Genomic DNA, 23,990 nt, shown 5'->3' on the forward strand with positions numbered 1-23,990 from the left:
TATAACTTTATATATTTCTTTTCTTTTGCCTGTCTGCCTCCTTCCTTCCTTCCTTCCTTCCTTCCTTCCTTCCTTCCTTCCTTCCTTCCTTCCTTCCTTCCTTCCTTCCTTCCTTCCTTCCTTCCTTTCTCTCTCCCTTTCCTTTCCTTTCCTTTCCTTTCCTTTCCTTTCCTTTCCTTTCCTTTCCTTTCCTTTCCTTTCCTTTCCTTTCCTTTCCTTTCCTTTCCTTTCCTTTCCTTTCCGCTTTTTTCTTTTCCTTTGCACTTTTTATTCTTTCTTTCTACTCTTCTTTCTTTCTTTCTTTCTTTCTTTCTTTCTTTCTTTCTTTCTTTCTTTCTTTTAGTTTGTATTAGTTTTTACTATTGCAATTATAATCTTTAATAACATTATTTTAAAAAAAGAATGGTATATCTATTCCACCTTCCATTAAGCACTTAGAACAGAGATACATATATTATTATAATGTAATATTATTATTATATGTTGATTGGAGTCTGGCAGCATCTACGTCAAATAAAACAAACACACAAACAAATAATTATGTCATGTCCCCATGTACAAGGTTTTAAATGACCAATATAGGACAAAATCAGACATGTACTGCCTCCTGTTGGCAATATAAATAAAAACACCACACTAACTCGAACTCAAACTTCATGGCTAAAACAATTATCCCAGCATTTAGATATTTTTTTTAACCCCATCTCCTGTTTTCTGAAACATTTTGTCAGATGAAGAATTTTGAAGTAATCAGAAACTCACAAACTTTTTGGGGCCATTTTGATTAGTCCTAAAGAAAGTTGTTTCTCAGCAATGGATCTGAGTTCTACTCCCCATCCTGCATGGAGCAATACAACTATGATTAATAATCTTCTGAAATAGCAAGATGTGAAATTTGAAGTGGACTATGATATAAAATTTGATGTAAGTTACATAAATAATTAAGAGTGATACCCCAACAATAGCAAATATCACAATTTGTTAAGTTTCAGCATGATTGGCTATTCCATCTGTCAGTCTTCATTTTTCTAAAAACAACAAAGTTGGAAAGTGTCCAGTTGCCATGACTCAACCTCCAGACAATTCTACCTGGATGACTGAGAATCTTCATAAACATGTGTCCAAATACCTTTTTCATGTTCCCTTGATTGTTATTAGTTAGGATGCCAGGAAAACGAGGCTTAACCATATTTCCTCTTCTTTGTAGGAAAGGGGTGGCATTAAGATGGGAATGGAGAGCAATTAACATTGTTTCTCCCTCTGTCTTCAGACTGATAAATGTTTAAATTTTAACCAAGGACTTGAGAAACCAATTCAAAAGAAATAAATTATTATTACTTTTTTCCTCAGAGCCTTTTTTTTTTTAAAAAAAGGAAGAGATACCTGTAAGTGAATACAAGGAGTTGCTTTTATCTTTTGACCATACTTTTCTTGTAAGTGAAAGCTATAGGGCAGAGAGAGGTGCAGAGATTTTATCAGCCTGAAGATTACACCAGATTTTTACAGAGTCAAGGGTCACACTCTACTTTGAAAGGGACCAGAGCTCACTTCTGAAGGGGGTTTCAGGATATTTAAAGAATGAAATGGATGCCTTAAAAATTTGCAACTCTTAGTGTGCTTATTTTGCTGCTTAGAACACTCCAAACCCACCAACATAAATACAAAAGGCCCGCTCTCATGCTAGAGGACTATATAAACAATGCTGGTCCCTGAGGCATACTTTCTGCACCCCTGCTATGGAGAAAAACAGAGAAGTCTACAGTTGGAATTTCTAGGCTTTCAACACTTGGATGAATTAACCTCTAAATTTTGTCTATGGCAAAGTATTGGGTTTACTTTTTTTCACCTGTTATGCTTTTTTTTTAATGAAGCCATTAGTCCTAGACAACATAAATTGACAGTTGCAATAGTGATGTATGAGTATTTTCAAATAACTAGTATGATTTAGTCCTAGTAGAGCTCCACATCCTAGTCTTTTTATGGAAAATACAATTCCTCCCACTGCCCTACTAGAGACTGTTTTTATTGATAATGTGCCAATATCTGTCCTCCAGTTTCCTCAGAAGTTTCTCCCCTGCAAAAAAGCATATATTTTTCCATTTTTTACATGAAGAAGATGATGATTTTTGCAGTTTTGCAAGATGATCAAAAGTATTGCTGATTCTTGTTTTGACTGCTATGCATCTCCCTTCATCACTCTGTAGCATCCCTGGCTACCGTTCATATTTCTGATCAGAAAAATTCCAGTGAAATAAAATAATTCAGGATAACTTCCTTTGGAATTTAACTGAAGTTTAGGGAGTTTGTGAGACTGTAAAACATTGAAGAAATGACTTTACAGTTAAATAATGGACTTTCCTGCAAATGCTTCAACCATTTGAAGATTAGTCACACAAACCCACATTCTACCCATGAGAATATTTCTGAAATGTTCTTTGGAAAAAAAATCAAAAGACTAAAAAAGAAAGCAGAATAAATTATTGGCACATTACTGTTTTTAAAACCATAACCCATATTACAATCTAAAAAAGTCTAGAGTTCATGCATTATACAGTTTAATGTGTTGCCTTGTTAAACAGAGTATTCTCAACTTCTCTCTCTCCTATATAGGCGATTTAAATAGCTACCAACTTTCACTCATCCTTCCATTTTCTCTCCTTAGCTTTATTTAACAGCTAGTTTTTTGTACTTTTTTTTAAAGAGGTAGGTTCTCTTAGTGCAGCAGTATGACAAATTATATAAAGAAATCTAGAGGTTTTTGGATACCTGAGTAAGGCAAAATTCACAAGTTGCACATATACAGTATGTATGCTTTTTCCTATATGACACTATTTCAGAGGAAATCGCTGAATGAATGAAGCTTGGCATTTATATTCATAGAAATACTGAAAGGACAATGAGAAGCTCCACTGATGTATATTGGAGGGTATACAGTAATAATTTTTTCTCTATGTGCATCCAAATGATGCTTCCTTTTTAAATAGGTGAACAAAATAATTGCTGCTATGTGCATATAGATAGATCACTCATATTTTTTTGAGAAACGTCATGCAGGAAGAATATACTCAGGAACACTGCAATTCATGACAGCTTTTTCTCCAGTCCAGTAAACCATGTTAGTTTATGCACAGTAGGTTCACACCAGTCCACTGAATGACATGGAAACAACAATGACCAATGTCATTTGATCTAGTGTACAAGTTTATCAATGCCTGAGAGAAAAGCAGGAAAATAATGCAACTGGATGCATTGGGCTCTCAAAGTATATGTTTATTTCCAACTTCTGGATGAGAATATGTACAGCCATAATCCTTAAAATCATATATTTGTTGTGCTAGATGGCACATTTATAATAGTATTGAAATCATCAGCTTTTGCCTGATGACTACCCTGACAAGTTTCCCAGCTTCTCAGCAATCATTCATAATAATAGTGTTTTTTTTTTACTATCTTATAATTTTTTTAATAAATGGGTATCTGCTACTGTTTTGGTTCTGATAGTAATTTTATACAGTACACATTTCTTATTTTTGGATGTTTAATAATCTTTTAAAATACATTTCTGAATCAATATGAAACACAATTTAATATTTTTCAGTAAATAAATGTATTTATATGCACTACACACACACTTTCTCTCTCCAAACCATGTCATGACAGGAGACTTTACTGCAGTAAGAAACATATTCAATCATATATGAAATAAATATCACATCATTAAAAGGAGCATCTTTATCATTTTGTCATGTGTAATGCCTGCATCTCATCCAGTATATTTCTGATGGATTCTACACAAACTTTTCCTCTGTGATCTTTCAGGCAGGCCTGCCTCCATACTTCATCAAAGCTTTCCTCTGAAAGTTTCACACCAATGTTGTGCAAAATCTCTGCAATCTATGAAATAACGTATACTATTGTTAGTCCCTGGAATTTTCACATGCACACATATATACAAAGTAACCCCTTTTAGGTCTTCCCAGTCCTAGTCCAGCACTATCTCAAAAGTATTCAAAAACTAGAGCCTTCTGGGATCATTTATTTCCAAGCTGATAACCATGGAATAGCTGGGACTCCAAACTGAATGACTAAGGCCAATTGGGTGGGTACACTCCCCAACTCTTGGGAAAGCAAAATCATGCCTTTATTTATTTAGTTACTTATCTATTTGGCCATTCCAAACATGAATGACTCTGAGTGGTGTACATACTAGACACCCATAAACCATATTAAAAACATAAAGATCAAAACATCTCAGTATATATCAACTTAATAAATACTGGGAACATCACTTAATGTACCAAAACCCAAAATCCTATACCAGAGAAAACAATATTACAAAAATCCAATTCCCAAGGCCTTATTAAAAAGATTAGATAAGATTAGCCAACCTCTATCCACCATCCAGAAATGAGTAATTATAGTCAGATTTCCCCTACCCTCTTTCATCAAAAAGAACTTGATGTTCCACCTGCCAATTGACCAGAAGGAAGCAATTTCTAGTTTCTGTTATTGGCTAGAGGTCTAAGAACAACTAAAACCAAGGAAGAACATCTGGGATAAGGAGAAGAAACACCTGGCCCTATCCATCATTTTTCTTTTAGCTCTTCAGTTCTTTTTCCATTTGCATTGTGCTTATTACATTATGAACCTGCACTTGAGGACTGATTTATCTTTTAGTAAGAAAATTTTTGTAAGTGTTAAAACAATTGTACCTAAGATTGGTACTAGAGAAGATAACAATCATACATTTTTAACAGAAATGTCTCCTACTTTCTATGATTTTCCAGCATCTGATTAGACAAACTATACTGCATCTTTGAGATATTCCACAGAAATGTAACTGGAATACAATCTCAGTATTCAAACTTCTAGACTACTGTCCCCTACCTCTTCTTTTGATCTTATCTTGAAGAAGTCTTTCTCATACACTCCTTTATTATTACAGACAGAGGGGTATAACAGTGCATATGCAGTTGCTTGATCTCCATAATTAGTGTTGTCACTGATGCGGCGAAAACGAGGGGCAGGAATATCTGAACGAATGGTTGGAACACCATATAGGGGGTAAACTGTATGAAAACACATTGTAAAAAGAGAGAAGGAGAAAAGCATTATGTTGCAGGTAGGAATAACAGAACTAGATTACACTAAATGAGGATACCCTTTTTTAAAGCTCCTTTTCCAAACCAGGTTTTCTTGAAACTCATTGAAGATAATATAAATATCTGCTCTTATTTTTGTATGCTTCTAAATTTTTTGTTACTACAATGTCTATCTACAATTAGAGGTAGGAACATCTGCAGTGACAGTCAGTGGCTTAAAAATAGCAAGCACATCTATTGCACACACATAAAAAGAAGTGGTGCTTCAATTACTGGGTCAGGCCCATAATTTTGCAACCAGTAACCATTGCTGCAGACACCTCTGACTAGAGGCACAACTAAAGGAGCAGCAGCAAAAAGACAAGGTTCTCAAAATACACTGATCTTGGTAGAATGAAATCTTGTGGGTAGAACAACCCTACTGCCCAGTTAGGGCACTCCAACATGATCAAGGCTCCTTTGGAAGGAGGAGTATCAGTGACTTTCCTGTTTTTTGTTTTTAGTTAAAAATGTTTTCTCACTGTGATCAAAGTAATTTATATCCATTCAAAAGGCTGATCTAAGTCAGCAGTGAGGTGAATGATTAGGAAGGTTTTAGATCTAAAACCTCTCCCATCATTCCTGCTGCTTTATCCCTGCCATTCAAGGTGTCAGACTTGGATAGCCTTACAGGCTTATGGGGAGGATAGGTGATTGGTGGGAAGGATATCTTATTTCTATATCTGAAATTAAGGCCCTTGGATTTCCTCCTCCAGAGAGAGAGGAGGTCATAGGATTCTAAGCAGTAATGGACATAGGACTGCAGTCTTGATGTTCCTCTGGAATCAGAACTTTCATAGTTCTTAAATTTTGGCTGGATCATGGACTATATTTGCAACCTGCCCCAACACAGATTCATGCTATTAGTATTTCTTTTTCCTGAAAATATATATTTCAAATGTTTGACCAAACTCTACAGTAACATCTAAGTTTTTTATTTTACTTGATGTTTTGAGGATAAATGCATACAACACTTGATCACAAACATACCGTGATTCTTACAGAGAATGTGTCTCAGGAATACTTCAATTGCCAGTCTACAGAGGGCTTAATATGCAGATGGTACAGAGAAATATACATCATGAAGGGCTTCCAGCATTCTCAGTGACAAACCATGATGCCTCAATACACAGATTGGCAACTGCTGTCTTAAAAATCCTTAGAGATGAAAGGTCAAGGTCTCCTTCAACTTATGCTTGACTCCTAGGGACTTCAGGATCAATTAAGTATTGCTACTTGGATGGAAGATCATCAGGAAATCCCAGGCTATAAAATGGGAAGTTGACAAAACATCTCAGAAGAAGGCAATGAAAAACCATTTCCATGTTATTGTCAAGAAAACAAGATGAAATTATCCATGAAATCACCAGGAATCAAGCCTGACTTGAGGGAGTATGTACCTTTAGAAGACTATATAAGTATTGTACAGATGCTATATTCTATATCATAACAACTAAAGAAAGCAAAACACAAACCTTTAGGAAACTTATTAATAAATATGTTAATGACATCTGTAAACATTTATAACTTGGTTGTAAAAGAATATATATCTGCTGTACATACATGATGAAGGAATGCCACCTACAACCGCATTATATTGAGACGAGGTTGTGCGATAATCAGAAAATACACAATCTGTTGGTCTTGACAGTGTTCTAGCTGTTTTTTCTAAACTTCCTGGTTCCATAAGTACAATATCATCTGGCTTTAGCAAAGCATTTTCATCAGCTTTAATTTCTGAATCATTTGGTGGAATAAGATCAGAAGGACCTGGTCTTTTCCCTGCAAACAATGAACGAAAAGAAAATGTTTAAAGTTACTTTCACAGAGTGACACAAAGCTACACAATAGTACAAAAATAGCTTTTGTGAGAGCGGTAGTTTTAGGAAGTCTCTACAATAAAGTCTAAGGGCATAAACAAGACACACTTTTTAAAAAAATGAAGAATGGGATTATGAACACTTAAAGGTCAGGATCCAGTTTCAACAATGTCAGAAGAAGAAAATCGCACTGTTACTTATTTAAATTATTTCAGAAATTTACAAGGCTGCCCAACTCTATAATGATGGGGGGGGCATACAGTAAAAACAATCATACAGTATAGTAAAACAACAACCAACCATCCAAACACCAGAGGAAAAACAATCATTAAAAGTCAATCAAACATGCCACCCACATTAACCCAAGGCCTGGGAAAGAGCCAGATTTTCAGAGCAGTTTTGAACACGGCCAAAGTGGTAGTCAGGCATGTCTTCCTTGTCAGTTCTCCTCAGGTGGTAGTGAAACACCCCTAAAAGCCAGGGAGCTAGTGCTGCTGTCTTAATGCTCAGGTATCAGTGAATCCCTCCTCCTAGGCGAAGGGAGAGGTAGAATTAGCCAAAGCTGCTTCTTGAGTGGTGACAAAGTAGCTCTACTGTTGTCTTCCCTCTCCTTATCTCAAGAAGGAAGATATGCTCTATTCCAGTATTTCTCAACCTTAGCAACTTTAAGATGTGTGGACTTCAACTCCCAGAATTTCCCAGCCAGCAGCAGAAAAAGAATACTGATCTTATGCTGATAAGTGTCCTCTACAGGCCCCAGAATCATTATGGGGAATTAAACTATCAGTAGTAATTCTTGCCAGCAACAATCTTTTTTTCTGCTATTGCTGAAGGACATTAGTCTCCACAAGTTAATGGAAAGAAAGGAGAGATAGAATGAAAGAGGGCTTTAAAAAGCCTTCCTTAACCTCAGATTCTTCCAGATATGCAGACTACAATTCTTAGCATTCTTCATCCTGGGGGATTTTTGAAGTCCATATAGCCAGGAGATGCCAAAGTTGGGCATGGCCATTTTAGGCCATTGTCAAAAGCTAAAAGTAATAAATCCTAGGCAAGGTCTGCATGCAAGGTCTCAAATTTTACCCAAAAGGGGAAATGGTTATTCTCAATTACTGCAGATTCCAAATCTTCAGTTTACTTTAGGAAATACTCAAGAAACCAGTCCACTGTATTAGTGTCAGATTTAATTATATAAACCATCATTAAAGATTTGTCAGATACCTTTTGTTATTATTTTTTCTTCATACTCCTGAATAGCCATTTTGTCTTTCCAGTTAAGAAAATTTACAAACTCCAGATAGTTTATAAAACCATCTTTATCCAAATCACAGTAATTAAATAAAGAATCCAGAAGTTCATCATCCAAGTCCAAATTAAGCTGAAAGCAGGCCTTTTTCAAGTCTTCTCTGCTTATTTTTCGATCACCATCCTGATTAAATATGATAATATGAATTTTAGAAACAAATTCCTGTGGGCCAATTTCCTGACAAAATTGCTAAGTAATACAAAAAATTATACTGCAGAGATTAAGTGTAATAAATTACAGCAGAGTTTGAAAACATAAATTAAATTGAATTAAGAGGGACATTTGAAATATTTTAGATGAACTAATGACAAAGTAATGTACTTTACCAGGTCGGTGTGAAGGAATACAACAGATTACATAGGAAATGTTTTCTTTCAAACTGAGGCGCAAAATTAGAGTTTAATATGTTTAACATACACAAAACGATTTGAAGGATTGTTGCTTACAAATAACTTTGTTTTTCTGTTTGGATAAATTTAATTCTTTCAACCTTAAAAAGGTAAACAGCTCTTCAAGCTGAGCTCAACTCCTGATGACTTCTTGGCTACCTCTGTGTAATTCTTTTGGCAGTACTACCAAGTAAGTGGTTTGTCACTGCCTTCCTCTGTGAATAATTTTTTCCTTTCTTTTCCCAGCCTAGCCTACAGTCCTGGAATCCATAAAAACCAAAAGACTGCAATTGGTTAAAAACATTGTTTGCATTATGAGTGATACGAACATTCTATGAATGTACATTCATATTTTTAAAAAAATTACAAGTCTTTTTAGAGACAAACAATATATTTGAATGTTATATAATAATTAATACAATGTTTTAAGGCATTCTCATTAAAAAGGAACAGTGTATTTGTTTTACAAAAAACATTGCAGTGTTTGATGTCTTTTTTTTTCATAATCCTCTTCAAAAAGATAATTTTTTTATTGTCTATCTTATTTTCTTTGCTTTCTTTTTCAGGATCAGCTAAGGTCAGCTCTGTGCTGCCACCAGCTGGGGCATTTCTAAATTACAGAATAAGCTCCAAGAATTCTATACTCCCCTCTTACTTTCCTTCAGCGACCATTTGAAGTTGCAATGACACTGAATGAGAGGTACTTATGACTGGTCTTCGAGGTTCCACCACCCTTAAGATCATGTGATTGCAATTCGGGGGTTTGGCAACCAGCTTGTACCTGTGATGGTTGCAGCACCCTGTGGTCATGTGATCACCATTTGCAATCTTCCCTTCTGGCTTCCCACAAACAAAGTCAAATGGGAAGCCGGCAGGGAAGGTTGCAAGTCACTCCAATAAGTCCCCCCGGCCTCCCTTGGTTGGCACGGGCCATGCCCTGCTTCCCCCAGTCTCCCTCCCTGCATCAGGCCTACCACAGCCTCCCCCAACCCCCCATGACACCCTCCCCCACAGCATTCCCGCGCTCCTTACATGGGACTCCCACTGCTTCCTGATTAACGACCTGTGCAACTTGGGGTTATGACGGCAATCAAGACTGCCAGGATTGCTGTTGCTAAGCGATGTGGCCATGTGACATTGTGCTTTACAACCGCATCACTTAGCAACAGCAATCTTGATCTCAATTGCCATCACAACCTGAGGACTACCTGTACGCTGTTTCCCACTGTAGCATAAACTATCAGGCTGCCGGTCCAACTGTGCACATGTGACCTCCATAACAGCATCTAAAGCAATGGTATTCAATGATGCTTCCAGTTATTCTATAATTTGTTTTCACAGACTCCCACAACCCAACAGGTTGGTGCCATTTACATGATAGATAGATAGATAGATAGATAGATAGATAGATAGATAGATAGATAGATAGATAGATAGATAGATAGACAGACAGACAGACAGACAGACAGACAGACAGACAGACAGACAGACAGACAGACAGACAGACATCAAATTTAGAGAGCTACTAGCTCCATAAAGACTCTGGGTGACATATACCATTAAATATAGCAAGAATCAAAATAAAAAAGAAAGAACAATGCTTGAATGCTTTTTCTTCTGAATGTACAAACATATATCCAGAAAGAGGCTTGCCATGCATCCTAACCCAAGGCCTGGTGGAAAAGCCAGGTTTTCAAAGACTCTTTAAACATGGTCAAAGGGAAGCCATACAGCTCTCTGGAGGAAATGCTGTTCTACAGGACAGGCACCATGACAAAGAAGGCCCATTTCCTGGGTCCCATTAGACATTGTTTAATTGGCAGAATGCAGTGCATACCCACTCTGTCTGATCACACAGGATGAGCAGAAACTATCAGAGATAGGCAGTCCCTCACACACTTATAAGTCTTAGACAAGGCACTGAGCAAGTCAATGCCTGAGATGAAATAAGAAGAGATCCATGTACTCAGGGTTGAGAAACCAGTGGCTCCAGCCATCATTCTGAAACATGAATGATACTAGGTACTGTAGTTCAACATGTGGATAGCAACAGATTTCCCAGCTCCAGTGTAATCCAACATCCTGTTAATCAATATCATCAATTTGTATACCACATTTTCCATAGTTTGTTCTCCAATTAGTTCATACAACAGACAGTTTAAGTACAATACCCATAAATATATCAAACTGCATTCACTCAATTACAGCTAATTTAAAACAAGTCAGAATATAAGCACAGGAGATGCCAATAGGTCAATTAACATAACCATTCCCACATTTGCAGGACCACCTCTCCCTGATGGTATCTGCTCATTTGACCAGTTAGGATAAGGAGGGTATGCTCCCTTAAATATTGCCATCTAGTGGGACCTAGGAAGTGTGTCTTTTTCTTGGCAGCCCCTGCCCTGTGGAAAACTCTTCCCCCTGGGATTCAGCAGACCCCCACCCTTTTAGCCTTCTTTAAAGAACTGTTTCCCCGAAGTGCTGGGATAGTTGGAACCTAGGGATAGTTTTATTGGAGGCATCGGAAAAGGATGGTTGAGGTGCTACGTTTTTGCTTTTTTGCTTTTATTTAAATTGTTTTTTGGGTTTTATCGCTGTTGTGAGCTGCCCAGAGTTGTGTTTCTTAAGATGGGGGCTATACAAGTTTTTTTAAAAACAAACATTATAATAAAAAAACATTTCATTTGATGATTCATATTAAGAGATCTAACACCCAGGTGGTGGGGGGGGAGGGGCAGAAAGATGAACATTATACTCAATAGGCATTTTGAACATGCAATCCTCATAAATCAGGAGGAAATCATCCTCTTCACCCGGATATCATGTCTAAGATATCAAAATTCATTAGTCTGCAATGATAACCTCTGCCTAGCTATCTATTAACAGAAGATGCAGTAAACTGCATCTTAGTGGAAGGGATTGGACAAGATACACAGAAGTAACCAAAATCCGAAGGCTGGCTTCTTACATTGCACCTACCCATAATGTGTTTTCTTAGACATGATTTATGGATTAAAATCATGTGCAGATCCAACCATTGTGGCTTGCTCAACAAAGATTTGCTTGTTTGAACAGCAAAAAGTGTCTTTGTTCCAGGGAAATAGCTTGAGGAAGCCCACAAACAGGATATGAAGGGAAAAGCCCTCGCTACTGCTCCCAGCAATTGGTATTCAACGAATAGGAAAGTGGAAGATGTTCATGCATGGAATGCTGATTGTGGGTGGTTCTTGTTTAAACTAAAGTGTGTATTTCAAATGTTTTATTCTGGACACAGATCAAAATGGGGTTGTTTTGTTTCAGGTAAGGACTGAAACATGGTTGTTCCAGGTAGAAGTATTTTTGAGTGTTCTATTCTGTTTTAGATGCTATGATTGAGAGTTATCTTGTTTCTTGCAAACTGTAGTGATTTTTTGAATTCTGGGCCAATGCAATAGTCACATCCCTATTGCTATTCACTTAGGCTTGGTTAGGGGTGATCTGAGTGGAGTTTTGGAATAAAGCAGCGGGCATTTGAGGAACACATGGTACAGAGGAAGCCTTTCTAGGTCTTTTTTTTTCAGTTTTGATAAGCATAGTGGGATGAATGGTAGTTTTAGTGAGATAGAAAGAGAGATTCCCTTTTTAATTCCCTTGTTTCAACCCAGCCCCCTTTTGAGTTTGAAACTGACAGCATTGTTGCTTGCTAGACAGACAGACAGCTACACCCACCACTTTTAATAGAGACCTTCCTTTTTCTAGTTTTAAAACCAGGCTTGCCTTTAAGGTTTCTCTCCACCTCTAGCCCCAGTTTAGGACTAGCAGGTCATATTCTCCTAACTACAGTATATCCCCCCTACTATAATCCCTCCCTGAACAAGCCATGATTGGAACAGTTGGGCCGGTTAGAGGGCTAGCCAATGGGAGGGCAGTGCCAAGCTTTGTTGGTCAAGGTAGGGGGAGGATAATTACTCTAACGAGGTATACCATGACCACTTCTCCTAGGCAACAGTGGTGTCATCGGGTGGCATTGTAGTGGATGAGCCTGAAGGAGAAGCCAGTGTTGGGATAGGAACTTTCTCCCCTATCACCACAAGCTGAGGAGGTGGTGGTGTTCATACTTCATGCAATTAGCCCATTATTCTCCATTAGCAACCCAGAAGTCGAAGGTAAAGTTCAGGAGAAGGCTGTGCTACCTCTTTTGAATTTGAGTTCATGCCACAGGGTGGTAGTGATGATCATCATGCCAGCAAACTGCCCCTTACCACCAAAGCAAGTTCACTGCTGGCCTGAAGTCAGCATAGTATGAAAGCATACCATTAGAACTAAAATATAAACTCATTTTCCTCTGTGCCTGGACAAGCTTGCAAAGTCAGAGTGCAATTTTGGCAAGTCTCTTGACTTTGCCTGTTCATGTAAATCCTCATTCCTGTAAATTGCACCCTGGGCTTTCCTTCCACACTGCCACACAACCAGATTTTCCAAGCAAAGTAAGAAAATGTGAATTTTAGCTTAGCTGTAATGTGTCCTATGATTTACCAACCACTTCTCATGGATGGGACCAGTCCAGCTGAACATTCAGTTGGTCTGCTTAAGGGTGTGTGTGCATTCTCTGTTCACTCTGTGCATGCTATTAGCTTCTGCCGATATTGAGATTCATGATGCCTTTATATGTGTAGTGAGTGTCTTATCTTCAAATGGACTCAGGAAGCTCCCCAATCTACTGGACAAAAGAACATGCACATGTACAACTAAATTCAGCAAGTTATAATCAACCTGATTTAGCTATAAATTTCCCCCAAGTTTTATGCTGATGGCTTGCTTTGGTTTGGATTTACTGTTGTGAGGTTATTCATTTATCTTCACTCTCTGTATTTTCTTGTGCTCTTTTGTTTGAGGATGTCTCAGTGTACATTTAAAAATACAAAAGATTCTGTGCTAATTGTCCTGCTCAGTTTAGCTGTACTTCTTGTGCAGTTGATCCAGTCCATGATGTATTTTGTTGAACGCCACATTTGAATTAGTTTGACTTGTTTGTTGTAGTTCTTCAGTCTTTTTAGCACTTTATCACTTCAAGTGTAAAAAGAATTGTTTTACTAAGCTAGGGTGTATGTGACACTCATTATTATTATTTTGTTCTGTGTGCTATTGCATATCGATGATGTAACTATGTTTTCCAGGGTGAGGTTCCTTCCTTGTCCTCTCCAGACAAGTGTTTTATTTTGAGCTGCATTTTTCATTTTTACATACTCCATCACTGGGGCATGGCCTATGAGGAAAAGATTTGCATCTTTATGTAGAAATTGCTTCTGTATATCTCTTGCCATCTATTAAATGGTGACATGAAACAAACATCATGTTCTGTGCTACACACAGAATTAGTGTGATGTAGTAGTCAGAGTCATAGATAATGATCAGGGAGATCCAAGCCAGTTGAGTTGAGATTCATGATGCCTTTATATCTCTCAGCCCAACCTCAGGACTGTGATGGGGATAACATTTAGAGGCAAGAGTGTTTTGTAGTATCTATGCTGCTTCAAGCTTCTAAAAGGAAGTCAAGATGTAAAACTGAGTAATAAATTAAAAAAATAAAACCATGTTTTAGGCTGCAGGATTTAAGATACTGAAGTACAAAGCCTCATACATCATTCACATAAAAAGTTGTCATCTTAACATAAAGCCAATTACCTTATCATAATGGCGGAATGCGTGCAATAAAGTATCAAAGTTGTGGTAATTTGCCTTTTTCAAATTTTGTCGAATTGCAGTAAAGACAGCCCGTTCTCTGTCTTTACCCTTAAGATACTCACTCGGAAGCCGGTTATGAAGAAGGTCCCCAACACCTACAGAAGAGATATATTACATCAAAACTTTGTTTGACCATATTTTAACTGCTCTGTGATGCTTCCACAATACTGTTCTCAAAGTGAATTGCACCATATCACAAATATATGCAGACTGGCTTCACTGGTAGGCAATAGCCATGATGCTGTTTGTCTAGTTTAAATCACATCCTTCCATCAATAAATGTACAAGGAATATAAAAGAGACCACTAATAACAATAAAGTAAACCAGTTAAATGTAATAAAAAGAAAAAAGAAATAGCAGAATGAAAAAAAAAAGCAAGTGTATCAGAAAGAAAAATAAGATACTATCCAGGCCTAGATTCAAAGAATAATGTTAAAATGCTTAGTGAATACAAGTTGAGAAAATAAGGTCATTTTATACAGAAGATTGTTGCATTATAACACCCCATCACATGCTAGGCATTTCTGTTAGTGCAGACTAGTAAAATCAGTCGTACGCTAACAAGGAAGCTAGCATGGAAAAGTACCAGCAACAACCTGGGGAAAAGCCTCAAATTTCAGGAGGCAAGCCCCCGCAGCTTGTCACGTGCTCAATCGAAGCACATGATCCCTTGTGTTTCATGTATTATCATATATGGTTATGGGCTTGTATTAGATAGTGTGACGTATATATGCTTAACCCAGCCCTCTGATGTATTAACCCAGCCCTCTGATGTACTAACCCAGCCCTCTGATGTACTCAATAAAAGAGGTTTCCAGACTCCGGTCTGGGCGCTCTCATCCCCCTCAAAGGAGAATCAGTTTGGTGTCTTCTTTCCCCTCACTCGTGAGAGGCCCGCTGTAACTGCGTGAATGTTACAACTGGTGACCCCGACGTGATCCCCAATAACTGGGTAATCGTCCGTCGCCCTCCGCCTGAGACCTCCGATACTCACGCCCGGGAAAAGGGCTTGATGCGTCTCAGCCGCCTGCCGGCTCTCTCGTAGGTATCGGGGGCAGGTTGTCCAAGTCCCAGGTTGCATACCTCCACAAACTTGGAAACCTTCTCAAGGCCCCTTCTCCCTCCGCCTGAGACCTCCGGTGCTTACGCCCGAGAACGGGCTCAACGCATCCCAGCCGCCTGCCGGCCCCCTCGTAAGTATGGGAGGTGGGTTGTCCAAGTCTCAGATTGTGCACCTCCACGAACTTGGAAACCTTCTCAAGGCCTCTAACATTATTATTTCTAATCGAGGCACCCCATTGCCTCCAATTAAGAAAAAAAGGCTAGCTGAACTGCTAAAATATGTCTGGCTCAAATGTCCGGTCTATCCTGAGACCGGGTCAACAAAAGCCACATTGTGGAGAAAGATTTTGAAGTATTTAAATGAGCCACCAAAAGCTCCACAGCAAATTATTGTCTCCTGCCGTATTCTTTTAGAAGCTCTGGAAGTTTACGATGAGGAGCCAAGGATGGCTGCTGCTGAAATCACAGCGCCTTCTCTTTACGAGGGCCATTCACCATCGGCCCCCCCTCTCCCTCTAACATCAAAAGGAAAGGGATGAGGAATTTAGGGCCATTTGCCATCGGCCCCCCCCTCTCCCTCTAACAACAAAGGAAAGGGATGAGGAACTTTTCCCTCCTCCGGCAACTCCAACTGGTACGCGCCATGATAGAGGCTCGTGCTAGAGGGGAATTAGATTTGGAGGATATGCAATCTTGTGCTGCCTTCCCTGTCTCATATATTCCCGATCCCAACAACCCCAATAACCCTCCTACCCAAGTGTTTGCTCCTTTGTCTTATAAAGTTGTAAAGGATATTAAAACTGCTGTAACTACTTATGGCTTACAATCTCGCTATTCTATGGGCTTGTTTCTAACACTTGCAAATTCTTCTGACATGATGATTTTTGATTGGCAAATGCTGTGTAATATGATTTTAACTCCTGCTCAATATGTTGTGTGGTGGTCAGAATATCAAAAACAAATTGCCCTTATTGTGCAGGATGGTTTCTCTGCAAATGTAACCAATGATCACTTGCTGGGACAAGGAATTTTTACAACTGCTGCCGCTCAAATCAACTCTCCAAGGGCTTCATTTCCCTTGGTTTCACAAGCAGCTGTATCTGCATTGTGGAAAGTTGATGATTCCTCAGCCACCCCCACACAATCCTTTTCAAAAATCATGCAGGGATCTATTGAAAATTATTCTGAATTTCTTAGCCGTTTCCAATTAGCCATTGAGCGTCAGATTGATAATGAGGATGCTCGTAATGAATTGTTATTAAAACTAGCCTATGAAAATGCAAATGCTGATTGTCTGGGTCTCTGTGTATTATAAAGAATCTCTTGTGCCCCAGTGCTCGGTTGGAAGTGACCAGGGCTGTGTGTCTGTCTGCTCCAGCCGCACCTATCTGGAAATCCAGGTAGAAAGCAAAGGGGGCTGACAAGATCCGCGTGCCTCAACAGGCTGTGAGTGTGTGTGTGAGTGACCATAGGCTGAACCTGGGAGCAGCGTCTGTAACATACCCATTAGACTTGGCCACTTTGGAAACAGATCTGCGAGAAGCAAGGAAAGCTGTTGGAAATGTTGGAGAGGAAAGTAAAGTAAAGACTGTGGGGGAGGTGCGAATAATAAGAGATAGGTGGAAAAGAAGTGGGGGAGACAGCAGGAATAGGAATTTGTGGAGTAATCAGGGGCAGAGAGTAGGGTATGGAGAGGAGCATGTGCAAGTGTGGCGAAAGCTGAAAGAAAACATGGAGAGATGGGATGGGGCTCCTACTAGAAGCTTGTAGGAGCGGGTGAAGCAGTTATAGAGAAGTCAGGGAGGAAAGCATGGATCAGAAGAGGAAGATGTAGGGAAAGTTAAGGAGAAAGAGCAGTTTTTTTTCTGCTCCAGCAGGAACTGAAGCTGGAAGGGGAGGATATGTGAATTGGAATCCCGAATGGCTTAAAAAACCTAGCAGAACTAAGAACAGATATAGCTAAAGCCTTAGAACAAACTGATGCTGTTTCCAAAGAATCCACAATTACATTAAACCAGGGGATCAAGTTATGGTGAAAAAAGGAAAACCAGGAGGAGCCCTGGGACCATGATGGAAGGGACCACATACAGTCCTTGATGTAATTTCACCCCATCTAGTGTACCTGGACACAAACAGATGGTGGCACCGTTCCCAAGTTAAGCCTGTGTAACTTGTATAAATAGGCTAGGTTATTTTTCTTTTCTATTCCTTTTTTTTTTGTTCCCCCCCCCCTTTCTTTGTTTTCCTTTGCTGTTTGTTTGTTTGTTTTTGTCCCCCCACCCTTTTGATTTTATCCACAGGATCCAAGCATGAAGATCTACAGTACATCCAAATTCTCCTGCTGGGACAATGCCTAGAAGCTCTGCAGCACAGTTCTAACAACAATTTTTTTTGTAGAACTGGCACAAACAGCTATGAACAGCTCAGCTTTTGCGTAGGGTGACTTTTGGCAGTGGGAGGAATCACATCTACCTGTTTCTTTGGAATACCCTCCAGCCTAGAGACATTAAGAGATGTTACTGTTTTAAAGAATTTCACTAATGACTTGTGGGAGGGAATGTTTTTTCACTTTGGATCTTCTCCAGAACCTGAACCATGGACAAACTAGAGGAGAATGACCCTGAATCTTTCAGGTGTAACCAATGAAGAAGTGACTGATATTAGTCCTCCAAAACCGTGTAGCTATTGACTAAGAGCAGGACAAGGCTGCAAATCCTTTCAATGTTTTTGTTGTTTTAACCTTGTAGGGCATTATTTTGATACACAATTTTATACTCTATATATACACAATTTTATATATTTTATATATGCTTCACATAATGTATAACCATACCTGTAACAGTGCACTCTATTTTATTTCTAAAGGGTTAACTTGCTTTTGCTTTGTAAAGAGCACTGGTTTCTTCCTCCCCCTTATCTCTTTGCTGAATGCCCGATTGTCTTCTAATAAGCAATTAGCCGAGTACAAGCTCAATGTTGTATCAAGCTTTTTGCAACAGTTGTGAGACCCTGCATTCCAGAGAGACATAAGAAAAATCTTGTATGCCATTCCCTTGGTAACCAGAAGAAAAAGTTACATTTAAGTTCACCTTCCTAAGAACCACCTTTCACTTGTTCAGACCGTCCCAAAAATCCCTTGTATGAGGGGATGTATTATCTGATTATAGATTTAAATGTCTATAAAGCCTCTGATGTTTGTGTTGTGAGGTGTGATTCCATCAACATTTTTTGTTAATGTGTTGATTGGGGTCACCCAGCTGTGTCTTGATCAAACTACATTTGCTATTCATCAGAAGTCTTACATTGAGACAAAACTAGCCAAGCTTAAAAATTCTAGCCTCTCACATTTCCCAAGATCCAGAGGGATGGAGCTGGTCATGGCTCACATCTTGGTTACCAGACTTTGGATCTTGGGGAAGGAAAATTGTTCAGACCTTGTTGTTTGTATTATTTGTTTTTATATTAATTTCTTCAATCTTTTAATGTGTTAAAATTGTTTTCTGGAAATATTGTATTTCCATGTCAACTGGACAGCAAACCTATTGGCAAGAATACCTAAAAAAACCTGTAATGCTCTGAGTGGGTGATGAGTGAACCCCATTTTGTGGCATCTCCTGTTTAACTCGATGCCAAGGGGAGGAATAGGTCAGACTTGGTGGCTTCCGTCCCTCTAGCTAGTGCCTGGCAGCCTGGTTGGGAAGGACGTGGGTAAGTGTGTGTGTGTGGCCTTGAAGGAAGAGTGCTGCTTCTATGCTGACCATTCTGGAATTGTTCGAGAATCCATGACCAAACTGAGAGAGGGCCTGAATGCTCGCAGGCGAGAGCGCGAAGACCAACAAGGATGGTTTGAGGGATGGTTTAATCTCTCCCCGTGGCTCACAACCTTGGTTAGCACTCTCGCTGGACTGTGATTATAGCATGTACAGTTGGTCCTTGTGTCCTTAATAGGCTTATAAGGTTTTTTCAGGACAGACTGGGTACCATAGAAGCACAGGTCAACATGGTCTGCACTCATAAATACCTGCCTCTCCCAACCACGGAACCAGTGGCACCTGAACAGCTTTTTTGCAAACCTCAGCTCACCTTTATCAGTGATGAGGAGGAAGCTGCTCTTTAAAATAATAAAAACAGAGGAGATGTTGCATTATAACACCCCATCACATGCTAGGCATTTCTGTTAGTGCAGACTAGTAAAATCAGTCGTACGCTAACAAGGAAGCTAGCATGGAAAAGTACCAGCAACAACCTGGGGAAAAGCCTCAAATTTCAGGAGGCAAGCCCCCGCAGCTTGTCACGTGCTCAATCGAAGCACATGATCCCTTGTGTTTCATGTATTATCATATATGGTTATGGGCTTGTATTAGATAGTGTGACGTATATATGCTTAACCCAGCCCTCTGATGTATTAACCCAGCCCTCTGATGTACTAACCCAGCCCTCTGATGTACTCAATAAAAGAGGTTTCCAGACTCCGGTCTGGGCGCTCTCATCCCCCTCAAAGGAGAATCAGTTTGGTGTCTTCTTTCCCCTCACTCGTGAGAGGCCCGCTGTAACTGTGTGAATGTTACAGAAGATAAGAAGGTCATCATAGCTCCTTAGACAGGAAACTCCATAAGAAGAGCATCACCACAAAAATATCTTTTTGCTGGTTGCTTCCTATTTCATCTCAGAAGGAATACATACTAAATGTACACTAAAAAGGGCCTCAGAGAATAATCTTAATATGCAAGCAGATCCATGTGGAGGCAGATGTATCTTCAGATACCCAGGTCACAAATAATTCAGAGCTTTACAGGCAAGCATCAATCCTTGGAACTCTGCTCAGGAGTGAATCAACAATAAACATATTGCAGCACAATATGTTCTCCCTGCTCTTCCAAGTTTCTGAACAGTCTTCCAAAGCAGACTTGCAGATAAGGCACTGAAACAAAAGATTTTGAGTTTATGAAAGTGACTCTGAATTATCTCCTTTTAACATCTGAATTATGTTCATTAGTAATAAACAACCTGGCACCCTCTTATATTGTGGATTCAGCTCCTTCCATCAGTCCTGTCTTAGCATGGCCAATGTCAAAAGACTATTAAGATGAAGTACTGGAAGACACAAAGTTGCCCACTTTGGAATAGATGCACCAACCTCATCACAGAGAAGAGGGCACTAACTTTCAGATAATAAAATAAAAACCAAAATGTTTCAAGGTTATAAAATATGGAGAAGGTATTTTTATGCTTGCCGTATTCATCAGGATGAATGAGTATTCCAAATGTGTGGTCTGGAGGAACATTAAGCGTATCTGCTATGCTGAAAATGAAAAGAATCTCTTTTAGTTTTCACTGAAGTGTAATCTTGTTTTAGACACAAAAGCTCATTTTCTCTGTCAGAGAAAAACTTTAATGAACTACAGCTAAAGAAGTCACGGTGAAACCATCACGCCCTAGCTTTCCTTGCCTACTCCCTGCCCCTCATCCACAAACCAATGAAACACAGCAGAATTGTTGAGTGGGATTTTGTTCTACAATGTATTTCTATCACTGAGACAGAGAGTAAAATACAAGTAATATCTATTATGGGTCTCCTTCGTTCACCAAGTGAAAACTATCAGTTAATCTGCCCATTTGTTGTTCTGTTTATATCTTGGTTTTCCTCCAAGAAATATTCCTGAGAGATGGTGACTGATAGGATGTCATGAAGTAGTCTTACCATTTTGCCTTTTAGCAAAATGGTGTCCTATGACTGGACATGCCCATTGGAGCAGCCATCCTGAAAAAAACAAAACAAAAACCCAAGGTCTCCCATGGTGATAATTTTGTAACATTCCCACAATGTACTCTCAAATTTTCAAATGTGCCCACTGGTCTAAGATTGCAGTCCCTGGGCAGCAATGAGAAAAATAAATCTATCCAACTTTAGTCTGATTTCCTTTCTTTTGCTCTTATTACCTGCCTTTATTTTGTTTACTACCACTTATTCTTTCTGCATTTTTCAAAAAGTTGTTAACTCTAAAAGGGAATAGCCCATTGAGTATCAATGTATGAATGTATGTTAAAATAATTAAAATTCCTATTAATCCAACTCAAAAGGCTGACTGAAATCTTGACTCCTTTCTTAAAATAGGAGAATGATACAGTTCCCAGCAAAGTGCATTCTACAATGCGGGAGCAAGACAGGAGAAGGTTTTCTCCCATGTACCTGTGAAAATTAAGACATCTTTAATTGGGCCTCTCTTGTCAACCTTAGTGTCCAGACAGGCTCATACTCAGACATCTGACTGTGGGGTCTCTCATCATGTGGATTACATCCAAAGAGTTTGGATAATTACTATCACCTCAGGCCGTATCACTGTCTGTTTCATTTGCAAATCATTCCCTGTGCACATTCAATTCAGCTTGGGATCCCCATTTCATCCTCACAAGCAGATCCCAAACATTAGTTAATGTGGTTCTGGAGGTTTCAGAGAGCTTGTTCAGTCAATCACTACTCAGCCACAGTTAGCTAATAACTGAGTTGTGAGAACACCAACCAGTCCGTGCTCACTTTCTCTGCTTCATTCTTGCTAGTTGTTTATTCCCCAAGCCACCCATTGAAAGGTTCCAATGAACCATGAAGCAAAAAGTGAAGCATGGTGTTATTCTAGCAAGTTCTGTGTAGTGCATATCCTGGAAAATTCTGATTTTGCAGCAAGGTACCAATGCTGCTATTCGTTTTCCCTTGAATTAGGTTAAGTAAAATGCAGCTGGGGTGCTAGAAATGTAGCAAGCTGTCTTTACTAACCCTCCCCACACAAACACACAGACTTCTAGTGTTAATGAAGCAAAAAAGTGTTCAGTTCACTAGGGTATTTTTTTGCAAGCCTATGAAGTGTGTAATCAAGTATAACGTACCACATTTTGAGACTTCTCCCTGAACTAGGTTAAGTGAAATAAATCTGAAGATGGTAACATGGCAGATAATCTGTCCAAGAGAAAAGAAATGTCCACAAAAGAATGTGGGTGTCCTCTGTAGATGAGATATAGGTTGTTGTTATTCCCTGGCTGCTCCAGGCAGTGAAAACCCCTAATTGTTAATACGTTGCAGCATGTTACTGCTATTGACATCATGCAACCAGCAGAGAAACAGTAAAAAGTAAGGTCCTTGTCTGAAAAAAAATCTCAAAATGAGAACCAAGCTGAGATAAGCCTGTGTGGTATGCTACATGATTATGAATGCTAGCAATCTGAATTCGCCAAGACATATCCAGCCCAAAACAGTTATTGAACTGATATGGGAGTAAGCTCTCATAAACAACCAGTTTATTTTGAGAAAATCTTAATGTAGAATTCTAAGGAAGATTTCATAGTAAAGGCATTATCTTGTTCACTTACGGATCATGAACTTTTCCAACCTGAGGCTGAAACTTTTCCTTGAAATCATCACTTATTTTTGACACAATTTGTGCTGATTTCTTCCTGAAGAAGTAAAAAAGACAATTGGAAAAAAAATGCCAAAATCACAATAGCACAAAAGAGCAAAGATTTTTTGATAAGAGTCCTATGGAAAAAATAATAATAAATTTTGGCATCTCTCAACTAAGAAACAAAGCCAAACCATGTTATTAACATGCTTTGTAATGCTCACCACCAGATGAGAGATATTATTCAAAGTTTGAGTTAATTTTCAATATCTTGCAGTATCAAAATGCTATACCAAACAAAGTTAAATATAATTGATTTAAAGCAATTTTGATAACATTCTATCTAGAGAATAGTGTTACAGAAAGCCAGCAGACCAAACTGGATTAAGTAAACTAGAGAATAAAGTACTTGGGTTTGAATTGTAATGCTCTACTATGACGTATGTGTTTCATTTGGTTTTGTTAAACTCCTTTTGCCAACCCAAATATTACCAAAATCCAATCATCAGAACATACAAGCACAGAACATGCAGATGAATAATCTGTTTAATAAAAAGATTACAGGGTTAAAATGGGAATCTTGAAAATCAAAGCTTCTTAAATCACTGGGCCTCCAATACAGGTAATCAGAATCTCCTGAACAGAAGACTTCAAGCCAGGACTCAAGTGACTGAGAGGTATCAGTCATCATATATAAATCATACTATTTCTCAATGCATCCAACATTTTCAGCTCGTAAACAACACATAAAAGGGCTGAAAATTAGAAAGAGCAAGAGAAAACACTCAACTATTTCTCTAGAGCAGAAATGCACAACTTAAGACCCCAGAACAGCACACAATCCTAAAACATCTTTGATATGACCCTCAAGCTCCTTCAAATTATATTTTTAATTTAATTTAATATGACAGAAAGAAAAAAAAATTAACTTCATGGGGATTAATCATGCTACATTTATTTAAATTATTTAAGGTATCATTAATGTCAAGTATTAAATCACACCTGTTTTTGTCTTGGCCTTTTTCATTTATTTGTTCTCTCCCCATCTATACATTTGAATGCCTTCCAGCAAACACATAAATCCTAGGCGTGGCCCTCGGCCTCCCAAAAGTTGTGCAGTTCTGTCTTAGTGTGTACAGTATCAAAAAAAAAA

General features: G+C 38.7%; 1 protein-coding gene across 1 annotated transcript in view; it reads right to left on the reverse strand.

Moving 5' to 3' along the window:
- Window positions 1-3,274: 3,274 nt before the first annotated feature.
- Window positions 3,275-23,990, reverse strand: part of EFHB (EF-hand domain family member B) — a 31,561-nt gene continuing 10,845 nt past the window's right edge. Inside the window, exons 7-13 of the mRNA XM_025165196.2 lie at window positions 22,809-22,892; window positions 20,681-20,748; window positions 14,324-14,478; window positions 8,183-8,390; window positions 6,705-6,923; window positions 4,888-5,069; window positions 3,275-3,894 (exon numbers count right to left, since the gene is read on the reverse strand). Coding sequence (XP_025020964.2) covers window positions 3,736-3,894; window positions 4,888-5,069; window positions 6,705-6,923; window positions 8,183-8,390; window positions 14,324-14,478; window positions 20,681-20,748; window positions 22,809-22,892 — 1,075 coding nt within the window. The 3' untranslated portion in view covers window positions 3,275-3,735. The remainder of the gene's footprint in view (window positions 3,895-4,887; window positions 5,070-6,704; window positions 6,924-8,182; window positions 8,391-14,323; window positions 14,479-20,680; window positions 20,749-22,808; window positions 22,893-23,990) is intronic.

The sequence above is a fragment of the Python bivittatus genome, unplaced genomic scaffold, assembly GCF_059951505.1.
Source record: "Python bivittatus isolate LINGU-HERP-01145 unplaced genomic scaffold, Pbiv_v1 ctg000610_np1212, whole genome shotgun sequence".
Taxonomy (NCBI): Eukaryota; Metazoa; Chordata; class Lepidosauria; order Squamata; family Pythonidae; genus Python; species Python bivittatus.